Source organism: Lampetra fluviatilis, chromosome 71 (assembly GCF_964198595.1).
Source record: "Lampetra fluviatilis chromosome 71, kcLamFluv1.1, whole genome shotgun sequence".
NCBI lineage: Eukaryota > Metazoa > Chordata > Hyperoartia > Petromyzontiformes > Petromyzontidae > Lampetra > Lampetra fluviatilis.
Window position 1 is genome coordinate 807,737 of NC_136345.1, and position 13,235 is coordinate 820,971.

The window sequence follows — 13,235 nt, forward strand, 5'->3', positions numbered from 1 at the left end:
ACCCAGCAACCCGAGTTCGATTCCCGCTCACGGCCACCACCGGTGACGATTTTTTTTACCACTCCTGGGCCTCCCTAGGTCGACTCAGCCTTAAACGAGTAATTGGTGTGGTGTGTGAACATCGCCACTGGAGAGACAAAGGCGGCCGGGCGTGGTTAATCCAAGCCCCGGGCGAAGCCCGGTAGTAAAGCTAGTAATACACATGTATAGCTTTCCAAGGACAAACGTATATTGAAAGCGTTACAGAAAGCATGAGTAGGCGCGTGATTTTTCTTCCTCTTTTCAGATCTGACAAAGCGCACAGGAGCGACCTGCAAGGGCCCACGTCCAAAGGTTTGAATTATTACACTTATGTTAGGAACTGCTCCGGCAGGACTGTATGTAGAAGGGAGACATTTTCAAATGTGTTTGCCTGCCACATGCTTTCCTTTGTAAATACAGTAGACTCAATTATCTGCACAAATGACACAGGGAGACGGCTACGGATATTTCAAACTCGCTGAAAATCCAAAAACATACATTTTCCATAAAGTAAAACTCATAAAAATAAATAATCGGATAAATCACTCAAATTGCAGCACAGCTTACGATTCCATTGCTAATCTTTCGATTTCGAATGAATACCAACGATCGACCGATCGATTCACGTGCTCAGTGATAATAACACTTTCCTGCTCCCGCGCAGAAGACTCACTAAGTGGATAACAGAGCCATGCCAATCAACATCAATCAATCTCCACCCACTGTTTGTAAGATATGCAACTACTGTAGTGTAGAGGCGATCAGGTGGATTTCGGATTAACCGGAGGACATATTTTATCAGTTTAATCACGTGACTTGAAATAAACATTTCCAAGAATAACAGTGTATCACTGTTTTTAGATGATTAATTTTGGGCTGATGGGAAACTCCATAAGTCATTAATTTATGTCAAAATCTCAGGTACACGGATTAATCCACAAATCGGATAAATTACATACGGATAATCGAGAGTCCATTGTACATTTCTTCTTTGTCGCACTTTTTCCTGTTATTTCTACTCCTTAGATCACAGCCGGTATTCACTACAACAACACACGTGTGTGTCGGTCATCTGGAGGGTGTGTGCCGTGGTACCTTTGGTCTATTATGTTCTTGTTCTTGAGAAATATTAATACATTTTTAAATAGTATTGCTAAGATGTGGTGGGAGACTCAGAGATCAGAGTGCTGCTGAGCCGGCACCATTAAGATCCTAGTTTCGAATCTGGGTCTCAGACACCTATCATGAAACTGTGTTCTCAAATACAATGAACTTATAGTCTCAGCGCAGTCGTCAAGTGATTGTCATAGAGACCCATATACTCACATGGAGGTCCATAGACTCACACAAACCCGTATAGGCTCACATACAGACCCATGGACTTAGAGATTCAAAAACACATAGAAATAAGCAGAGACACAGATCCATAGACTAACACATATATCCATGCGTAGAGATACAATATACCTACACTGAGTTGTGATCAAGCTGGATTCTCAACTGAATTTAGTTAATTGGCTCAGGCCAGACATTTAATGACTACACAACACAACAACCGCCATTCGCCACTAAGTGGCATTGACGTCACCACAACGCTTGTGCCAGGCCATGTGCACCTTGAGGCCACGTGAAGTGTCGAACGCCCGCTGGCAGGAGGTCACGGGGCAGACCCAGGTGCCACGGGTCGACTGACTGAGATGACCGAGATGACTGGCTGATGCACCACCTGTGCCCCCTACTGTGCCAACTTGCTGTGCTTTAGCCACCCGGTGCTCCACTCGTTGTTGTGAGCGTCGCTCCTCCACCCTCCGTTGTTGTTGGAGGGCGACTGCCTCCAACTGCCCAGTAGCATCCTTCACGAGCCTCCTCCACAGAGGCCGATCTTGACACCACTGGTACCAGTCATCGGCAAGTCCACTCAGCTCCACGTCCTCCTGTACCACATCACTCCATCTCTTCTCTAGCCCATGCCACGCCCGTTTAGCCCCCTCGATCCGGCCGAACAAAAGCTGTTTAGGCATGCGGTGGCTGGGCATGCGAGCTACATGACCCAGCCAACGCAGCCTTGCCTGCCGGAGGAGCTTACTGATGGGACTTTGCCCAGATCTTTCAATGATTTGTGAGCTTCTCACACAATCCAGCCTGGTTAAACCCAGGATGGATCATAGGCAGGCCAGCCTATATGTTTCCAACCGGCGAAGATGCTCCATTAGGGGGGTCCACGTTTCGCAAGCGTAGAGAAGGGAGGGATGATTGTGGCCGAGAAGACCTGAAGCTTCGTGCGGAGCGACAGACCAGGTAGCTTCCACACAGCGTTACGCAACCGATGGAAAGATATTGCCGCTCGACTGATTCGGAGTGAGACCTCTGCTGTTAATCTGGAGCTGGTCATAAGCACACTGCCTAGGTATGGGAAACTCTCCACTCTCTCCACTACTGCCCCATCACCGATTGGGAGTTGTGGGGATGGAGTGTCCGATGGTACAAAATACCCAGGCAGGTGCTTAGTTTTGGTGGGGCTGATGGTAAGGCCCCACCTCTTAGTGGCACGCTCCAGTCTCAGCAGCAGCATCTCCAACTCCTCCTCTGAATGAGAAGCTATTACCAAATCATCAGCATACATAACGTGGTTGACCAATAGGGAGCCATCCCTTGATCGCACCGGGGCATCGATCAGCCTCCTATTATATCTGTACCAAATGGAAATTCCCCCGGTACAGCTATTGAAGGCTTCACGAACTACGTGGTCAAAAAAGATGTTACATTCTAGATTTGAAGCTTTCGTGACTGCAAGTATTCATATTCTTAGGTTTTTTCGGTAAAGTCACATAGGTAAAAAATTAAAATTAAAATTAAGAAATGTAAAATAAAAATAAAATAAAAATCACCAGGTTTCGGAGGCAACACAAGCTTCCGTCTTCAGGTGGAACCATCACAGCACGCTTGCTGTATTAATTAAATGAGAGATTCCAAGAGATACTACCCCGTATATATACTGGTTGAGGGGGGTGGGCCAGGAACGGCCCACTTTTTATTATTATGGTAAGGTGCGGCTTGAGACTATGGCTAGTCTACATAACAAAGGACTGAGCCTTTATTATGGTAAGGTGCAGCTTGAGACTACGGCTAGTCTACATAACAAAGGTTCCACCTGAAGACGGAAGCTTGTGTTGTCTCCGAAACGTCGTGATTTTTATTTTATTTTTATTTTACTTTTATTAATTTAAATTTTTTACCTATGTGACTTTTTTCGAAAAAACCTAAGAATATAGATGTTACATAATGTGGGAGCCAGAGGACATCCCTGTCGCACCCAAGGTGTACAGGGAAAGGCTCTGACTCCCGGCCACGTAGTTTTACCCGGGCCCGCTCACCATCATAAAGGTCCTTAATGATTGTGAGCAGAGGGTCAGGGACTCCGAAAGCACGAAGAACAACCCAGAGACCAGGCCTACTGATGGTATCATAGGCCTTGACCAGGTCAATAAAGCAGAGATGTAGGTCTTGTTGGAATTCCCTACACCTCTGCTGTAGCAGACGGACAGAAAATATGGCATCTGTGCAGGACCGCCCTTTCCTGAAACTGCATTGGGGCTCCGCAAGCCTCTCCTCAGCGTGCCTAGCAAGGCGATGTTGAATAATCCTTGCCAGGACCTTTTCCGGCACACTGAGAAGTGAGATGCTCCTGTAGTTGTTACAGTCTGTGTGGTCCCCCTTCTTAAAGACGGGGACCACCAGGGCATCCTTCCAATCCTGCGGAACTCGTCCAGCGGTCCAGACTGTTGTTATCATGTCATATAGGGCAGTCTGTGCACAAACGCCACCCTCCCTCAGCATTTCGCTTGGGAGATCATCTCTGCCCGGTGCCTTTCCTGGTTTCAGACTCCGGATCGCCTTCAGTACTTCCTCAACAGATGCCACCTCAGCCAGCCACTCACAGGGGGTGACTTCTTCCAATATTTGAGGCACTGCAGCCTCAGCAGGGTTTTCCCCACTTTGGGCCATGATGTTTTCCTGGCTGAGGGATTTCCCCTCCCCCAGGACTTCACAGAAATGCTCAGCAAATCTGCAAACCTGTTCCTGGGGGTCGGAGATTGGATCACGTTTTTTCCCCTAATGATGGTAATAGGTGTGGCGCTGCAGGTTATTTTTTTGATGGAGTTAAATAGTGATTTGTGATCGCGGGCCACTGAGGCAGACTCCATCTCCTCAGCAACCCGCGACCACCACCCATCCTTGCAGCGCCTTACGGCTCTCAGAACCTCCGAGCGAAGGCTGCGGTAAGCCTCCTCATTCTCTGACGTGGGATGCTGTAGTCGATGAGAGTGGGCCTGTCGCTTTTTCTCAACTATCCTGAACACCTCCTCTGACAGCCAGAGTTTCTGGGGAGGTCTGGACCGCGTACCCAAAGCAGCCATTGCAGCTGCATGAGTCGCGTCCTAAACCTTGCCCATTTACCCTCGACATCAGGAGGAGTGGGGGACGATGCCAACCCCAGCTGCAAGTGATGATGAAATTTTCTCGCTTGCAACTTTCATCAGCTAACTGAGACCAGGCCACTTTAGGTTGGAATGGGGTCCTGCGTGTACACCCACCACCGGAGTGGAAGAATGGCAGGTGCATCTTACAGATGACTAGTCGATGGTCAGAGGGCAGATCAGCTCCACGGTAGGTCCTGGTGTCAAGGACATGGGCTCGCACCCGCTGGTCCGTCACTATGTAGTCCAGCAGATGTTCTTGCTTGGACCCGGCATGCATCCATGATGTTGTGTGGATGCGCCGATTCCGGAAGAGCGTGTTGGTAATTACAAGCCCATGGGCTGCACAAAAATCTAGCAGCCTCCTACCGTTGTTATTGAGCTGATCAGGCCCATGCCTTCCAATCACTCCAGACCAGGTGCCAGCATCATGACCAAATCGGGAATTGAAGTCACCCAACAAGATGACTCTGTCCCGAGTGACCACTTTAGCCAGCACCTGTGACAGGAGGTCACAGAAGGCATCTGACTCATCGGCTTTGCCTGCATCCCTCCACGGATGTTCGTTTTCGGTGGGGGCATAAGTAACCACGACCACCACTCCTCGCCTCCGGTTGATGGGAAGGCGAGCCCAAAGTATCCTGGGGCTTACAGCTTCCCACACCTCACCGCCACGCTCCCACGCCCCCTTCATTCTTTTGTTCAGAAGAAGAGCCACACCCTGTTGTTTGGCAGTCTTCTGCCCCGAGAAGAGGACTGTCCACCCCTCATGGTGGCAGGAGCCAGAACCGGTCCACCGGACCTCCTGAATGCCACAGAGATCCAGGCGGTACCGGTCCAGCTCCCGACAAAGGAGTGGCAGCCTCTCCTCTGCAGTGAGCGTTCAAACATTCCACGTGGCCATCCATAGTGGCTTTTCGTTGTTTCTGGAGGAGCCCCGAGGGTGAAGATTCAATCTCCTGGCTCCGCCAATTGGGGTTTGGCCAGGAGACGTCATAGACGCCTGTAACCCCGGGGCCTCCTGCACAAGCTTATTAGTTACATGTTTCTGTTTAATTCGTAGTTTCGTAGTAATTAATTGAAGATGGAGGGGTTACCAGCCCCTCGCACCCGTCCAGAGCCCCCGTTTAGCCACTGTGGTGGTCACAGACGCCATGAGGGGAGAGGCCAATGGGCATTGACCCTCCCCCCACAGCACTGTCCACGACAGTGTTGCCCATCCGGCACCGCGAGGAGGTAGGGGGTTATTTTTGTCTCAATGATTTCTGACGATGGTAAAAAAAGTGCCATGACTTGCGCAGAGAACTTGGATTTAAGTGAGGGTGATTTGCGCAGCTTCAACCTCACTCTCTCGACCAGCCGCATCTGTACCCAGTGGCAAGACGTAGTCAAGACGACTGGAGATGGTGCTGGTTGCAGTGGGAGGTCCAAAGACCCGTTTTGGTGGAATTTCCTCCACCAGGGGTTCCACATGCCCAGGCTCAGACAAGCTGAGTTTTCCGGGTAAGTTAACCGCCGCCCGGGGTTCGGCGTTGGCAGCTGCTGACTGTACCAACTCACCAGGGATGTTGAGCCTGGTGTGCGCCTACGGTAGCAGCTAGAGGGCCAGGCCAGATGGAACAAGCCTGAGGCACAACTAGCTGGTCAGACACCGTCTCAATGACTACACACATATACACACACACACACACACATCACATGTTGGCCAAATGTATGCTTTGAGGATTAAATATGATTGAATTGTCATGCCATGAACATTAATCTCATATGGCAGAGAGGGTGGGACAAAACTTCCTTCTTCTCTGCGGAACAAAGGTCACTTGCAGGATCTCAGAGGTGATTCTGTAACATCTGCCTTACATTCTCCGTGGAATTTGCAAATGGATTCGTCGAAACGTCACGGTACTCGAATTGTTAATGTTGTAGAGGGTTAACTCACCAACACACAGCTGCTTAGTGCTGAATTAGTATAATACATTATATACTACTATACACTACACTATATACTACACCATACACTACGATACTATACACTATAATAACTAGTTAGTGCTGAACTAGTTATACTACACTATAGACTACTATGCACTACACTATATACTACTATACGCTACACTATAATAACTGGTTAGTGCTGATCTAGTAAACGAATTGGCCACGTGTTGTTTACGTGACCACACCTTACTGATTGGCTGTTTCGGGTGGTGGTGATCAGTTTGAAGACATTTATATTTACGTGATCTAACCTTAAAAAAACTCCTATTATGGATTATTCGTCTCGTGACATGATGCCAATACTACAACCGAGATATAATGTTGGATATCAGACAGTAACAACAGCACCAACACCAATTAAGTTTGGTAACCGTGTTGTAAGATACAGCAGGGCGATTACTGTGATGACAATCAAGGCTACAGTATCGAGATTGCTGGTGTTGGGGTAGTAAAGTTGTCAAGCGTTCACATGACTGTGAGGATGCATGCAGTTGTATAGTTCTTTGATTTTTAGGTTGTAATTGATTACTGAGGCCATTCAGCATCAGCAATTGCCAACATCAGAAGCCAAGACATAATAAATGTTGGGAGAATGTGTGAAGCTCAATTCAGTTACTGAAGATGTTACCGACACCTGAAGATCTGCAGACTCGCTGTTCGACCCACAGAGGCACAGACTCATACAAAGACCCACAGACTCACACAGAGACTAATTATAATTATAACTTTACGCATAATAAACCAATCGTGCAGAATTGCACAGAGTTCAATAGCCTGAAATAGAGACGTAAAGGCTGACATAGAAGACCCATAGATTAATACGGAGACCCATAGACTCACTTGAGAATCATGCTCAACAGCACACAGTACAACTTTAAAATGTTATATTATATAGCTTTACAAATAATTAACGGCATAATAACGTGTGTATGTGAATATAATGGTGGAGATGAGGTGAATGCAATTGATGAGAGGAAGCAATGGGGGCGAATCTGTGATGCGTGAATTCGGTGAAAGCAAATTTGATTACAGTAAATGATGACGAATGAATTGAATCAATGGGATTAATGAGTGGTAGCCTTATAATGAGAATATAAATAGGGATCAGTAACGGTACTGGTGGTTATGATTGGGAGATTAAGGGAGGTTGTGGGGTGAGCCAGGGAACAATAAGTGAGTTTTGAGTGAGAAGCAGAAACTTTGTAAGCCAAGGTGACTGCTTAACGTGGAGGGGGAAGTTTATTCCAGTGAAGGGGGAGAACGAGAAGAGAGCGAGCGAAGGCGCAGATTGAGCACAAGGAGAAGGAGAAACACAGAGACAGACAGCAAAGATTGACGTTGAGAAAGATACAAGAGTAGGGCAAGACCATCAAGGTGATTTATAGATTAGGGTGAGAACATCTGTCTTGGATTTTTATTTCGCCCCCTGCCACCCACCCCCACCTCCCTTTCTAGGTTTCACTGTGGGGCACACGATGCAGTCTCAGACCAAAGGCATCTGGGCATGGCCAGTTCCTCACCCAGTGGACAAGGAGATTTGCCTTCTACTGTTGGACATGGAGGGGCTTGGAGACTCCGAAAAGGTGAGGAGGAGGCATAACTCACGGAAGCAAATCTCTCAATGGGCATAAAACTAGGGTCGTAACAATACAACAATCCATCGATTCATGTTGATTTGTTAAAGTCGCTAACACACAACAACAACCGCCATTCGCCACTAAGTGGTGATGAAGTCACCACGGCACTTGTGCCAGGCTATGTGCACGTTAAGGCTACGTGAAGTGTCGAACGCTCGCTGACAGCAGGTCACGGGACAGACCCAGCAGGTGCAAATAGGTTGACTGACTGAGATGACTCGCCGATGCACCACCTGTGCCCCCTACTGTGCCAACTTGCTGTGCTTAGCCACCCGGCGCTCCACTCGTTGTTGTGAGCGTCGCTCCTCCGCCCTCTGTTGTTGTTGGAGGGCGACTGCCTCCAACTGCCCAGTATAGCGTCCTTCACAAGCCTCCTCCACAGAGGCCGATCTTGACACCGCTGGTACCAGTCATCGGCAAGTCCAGTCAGCTCAATCTGTTCTGTCGCCCGTACCGCGCCCATTTAGCCCCCTCTATCTGGCATAACAAAAGCTGTTTAAGCATGCGGTGGCTGGGCATGCGGGCAACAAATCGCGTGTGATTGGTTCACCGGACAGATGTCGTTGGACGTCAATTAATTTGCCAATTTTTTAAAAAATACAATAGACTATCGATTGTCCATGCTAATGACGGGCAGGAGGGCTGCGGATAATTCATAAATGCGGATAATCCAAAAATATAATTTTTTTGCGGATCTCTATGCTAAAAACTAACGTTTGATGCGCGTGCTCGTTGATAATAACAATTTCTGCTCACGCGCAGAAGAGTCCGCCCACTAAGTGGATAGCAGAGCGACGCCAATTAAAATAAATCAAACTCCATCCACGGCTGTAAAGATATGTAACTACTGTAATATAGAGGTGAAAACGTGTCTTTAGCATTAACCAGAGCAACATGTTTATTCGGTTTAAGCACGTGACTTGTAATACACATTTCCAAGAATAACAATGTATAACTGTTTTTAGATTATGAATTTGGGCTCAAGGGATAATTCATGAGTAATTATTATATTATTGTATGTCCAAATTTCAGGTGCACAGTTAATCCGCAAATCGGATAAGCCACATGCGGATAATCGAGAGACAACCATATTACTATTTTGTGCTTGATTACACGGATATAGATCACAAAGCACCAGGTTGAATTTTTCTCCCTACTATGCCACTGGGAACAATGCAATGAAATGAGTCGAGACGTATGCAGACGACGTGATGACACTTCACACCCTCGTGATTTACGTTGTCACAAGCAATTAAATGAGTCGAGGTGGATGGAGATAATGATGATGTGATGCTGCATCCTCACGGTGTACAGGCTGACATCACGTGCAAGGTTTTTCGTCATTCGCCCCGATCCTGGCCCCTAATTGGCCTTGTGAAGCCGGCATATCACGATTTTATTCCAGCTCGACTCAGGAAAAAGCCAGTGGAAAGACCATCCATAGCATTCAGGTCCGCGCTGGCTAGGATCATGTTCTGGCAGTGACATTGCCAACACGGCGGTGGCGTGTAGTGTCGTGTATCGACAGGCCTCGATTATTGCAACTCACTACTCTATGGGACATCTGCCAAAAACATTAGCAAGCTGCAGCGTGTATAGAATTATTTGGCACGTGTCGTGACGGGTACTGTGAGATCCGACCGCGTCCGTCCAGTGCTCGCTGAGCTGCATTGGTTTCTGGTTGCTGAACGAATATATTAAAATTTCGCACTCATTATGCACAAAGTGCTTACCACAAATTAACCACAATACCTTGCTGATCTCGTCGATGGATAGCGGAAATCAAACAAAGACGGTCACCACATTGTGCGGTGCTTTTGGATGCGCTTCTGGGGCTATGTAACGCTTTTCCTTCCGATATTAGGAAGTTACTAGAGCTATGCACTTTTAAATCATCATCTAGATTGACACACTAAATTATTCAACTGCCTTTTATCATCATGTGGAATTTAATAGCAATCAAATGCTCTAAACGGAGGACCCGGAGAAAAAAAACATGCGACTGCGGGGAGATAGAGGGACACCACACACTTCAAATATACAGCAGGCATCGTCGGGGTCGGGATCGACCTCACGACCTCACGACCTCCTATATACTCGGTGAGGCAATTAACATCTCCTAGCCTCCGTGGCGGGCAGCAAAGGAAGCCATGAAACTGGCACAAGGAAAAAGTTGAACAATATTCCTGAGTTTAATGTTAGGTGCAGGGCTGCAGCGATATAACTGTCTTGTCACGTGATATGATAACTTACAGTAGATCATCGATTGTCTGCCGGTCCCGGGCCGATTTGTCGAAACCAGCAAAACCACCCCAAAAGGCTATAACCCAGTCCAACGATCGGCATCATGTGCGTGACTAAAAAGAAGTATCGATGCTCGATTCAGTGTCAAATATATTTCCAGTATAGTACATTATACACTGCGTACAACAACTTAAACAATGAAAATACTGCACGTATACACATTTTTCATGACGAATAACTTCAGTGGTAAAAACTAAAAATATATAGTGCGATCCGGCGAAAAGTGCGTTGTGTAATTCGGCGTTTGCCAGAGCACCCGGTCTAAAGGCTGCATCAGTCCGGCGATCCTCAAACACAAGTTGTTGAAACAAGAGCATAGTACTACTACGTATATCACCCCATGCAAAGCCTTTGAGATTGAAGTGGTAAATATGGTACAGTAAATACGGTAACTATTTACAGCTTTTTGGTCTAATTTGTATGTTTATTCATAACAATTTCGGATAGTAAACAAATAGAAAACGCTAAAAAACATACACAACACCTTAAAACATAATATGATTCACAAGAATGGGCAAAATAATCTGTTTGAAATAATGATGATTTAGTGATTGTTCGGCACTTTAGACAATTCCGCGGCCCTGAAGCCGCCAGATAATTAATCGATGATCGACAGTAATTCACAATATGCAGATTGTATTCTACACGTGGGTCCTCCTCACCACCCACGTGTCTTCTATGCAATACAACATTTTTTAAAGATATAAAAGTGAGGAGCAGATGGTTAAGGGCATTGAATTGTACAGTTTTATAAATCGACTTTCTTCAGTGCATCTGTAATTAGTGCAGATATGTGAAGCAATAGGTTTTACCCTGTCTGACAAAACAGGTGCTATGTTAAGATGCATCATGAATCACACAAAGTACTTGTGGAAAAACATGCAAACAAACATGGTCTGATAATTATATATACATTGTCTTGGAAACTGATTGGCCTCCATCAGAGACAGCCTTCTTCATGGCATTGACTCACCACCAATGTCAGACCAGAGAACGCCAAAAGGCGAACAATACAAAAAAAATGTGAAGTAAGCTGGGTATCTGAGTTCACGGTGTTATTAATTTACTATTGTAATTCGTCTTGATTATTATTTTAAGCGTATGTTAAATTGTAATTACATTGCCAAGGGAACATTGTTTTGTCGATAGTCTTAACTAATGTTATGTATGTTGAACTTCTTGTACATGGCATCCGTGTAAAGTTTATTATCAGAGCTCTGAAATGCCAGTTGATGTGACGTGCGCTATACAAACACAGGTGGGAATGTTCTGCCTACCAGTTATTCAATGAAAAGAGACAAAGATCCCCCCGTATAGTCTTAACAATCTGTAGGGGCAAGTACAGTTAGCGAGCACCTATGAAGGCTGGCACGGCACACGAGGGAGGGGGGGGTGTCCAACACCACGACCGGCTGTCTTTGTTTCTCTAGTGGCGATGTTTACTCCACACTGCACTAGGTACTCATTTGAGGCTAAGTCAACCTAGGGGAGGCCCAGAACCGGTTCAAATAATCGTCACTCGTGTTGGCTGTGAGCGGCAATCAAACTCGGGTCGCCTGCTTTGTAGCACAGTGCGCTAACCACTACACTACCAATCCCCAAAACACACACACATCATATTTTGGATCTGCACTTAATTTGGCCAAATTCCCGCTCTGAGGATTAAATATTATTTAATTGTCATGCCACAAACGTTAGTCTCATATGGCAGAGCAGCTAGGACAATACTGCCCTCTGTGGAGCAGAGGTGGCGTTTTCGTCATCCGTATCAGGTGGCCAATCTCAGACGTGAAATGTCGCACTCCTCTGTGTGAGTTCCAAATGTATTCTTCATCTCGTGGCATGAGAGTTTCAGTCGGGATATAATTGTGGCAAAGTAACAACAAATGTAATGCATGGATTTCTCAACGGTTCCCCAACACGCATTTGTCCTCGAAAGTATTATTTATATTTTTTAGAAAAAATTAAGGTTAATGACATAATTAAAACTATTAACAATGACAATTGGACTGGGCATGTCCTGGCTCGATGCAATTAATGCCGACAGTCAATAATAGCGATGGAGTGACAGCCAATGAATGCATCTGAGAGTACGTGAATTGAGGAGATGGAGCAACGTAATCGGCTCACGTGAAAGAAGCTCGGTGGATTGTTACTTTTACAAGCGTGTGAGATGTGATAGCAACTTTGGGTCTTCATCCAACAGTGGATTTACCATTGTTAATACTATTGCCTCACAGCGTTTGAACTGGATAAAGTTTATGTCACGTAACACTTGATGTTGTGACATACACGTGCGGTGTGCTGGTTCATCTGCATGGGATTACAAGGCTAACCGTTGTCATGTAATCAGATCACTACATTTTTACAGACCTTTGTGATAAATGGTCGCAGTTGTCTACAGGGTAAATCCCTTATAGCAAAGCCGATGTATACAACGTCATATTAATCATGATACGCTTTTGTGAAGGTTATTATGCCAGCTTTGAAGACGGACAGATATATGGAAAATAATTACATATACAAATGTATTGTTTGATTTTAAAACCAAAAACCCAATGAGCTTCATAAGCTTGACGGATATTAGATTTAAACAGCTCCCATCTCTCACACGCAGGCCAATGAGGAGCACGACATCTGGCTATTCATCATGGCCGTGCTGCTGAGCAACGTGCTTGTCTACAACACCGAGAAGACTCTGGATAACAAGAGCCTGGAGCAGCTGCGGTATCCTTCACCATGCCCATGCTAACATCTGTGTGAAACTTGGGGTGACATTGGGTGGACGGAGGGGTTGATT

At 46.2% G+C, this 13,235-nt stretch overlaps 1 protein-coding gene across 1 annotated transcript in view; it reads left to right on the forward strand.

Annotated features, from left to right (window-relative positions):
• Positions 1-251: 251 nt before the first annotated feature.
• Positions 252-13,235, forward strand: part of LOC144953030 (guanylate-binding protein 3-like) — a 49,277-nt gene continuing 36,293 nt past the window's right edge. The window contains exons 1-3 of the mRNA XM_078883541.1: positions 252-333; positions 7,950-8,077; positions 13,053-13,162. Of these exons, the coding sequence (XP_078739667.1) occupies positions 252-333; positions 7,950-8,077; positions 13,053-13,162 (320 nt within the window). The remainder of the gene's footprint in view (positions 334-7,949; positions 8,078-13,052; positions 13,163-13,235) is intronic.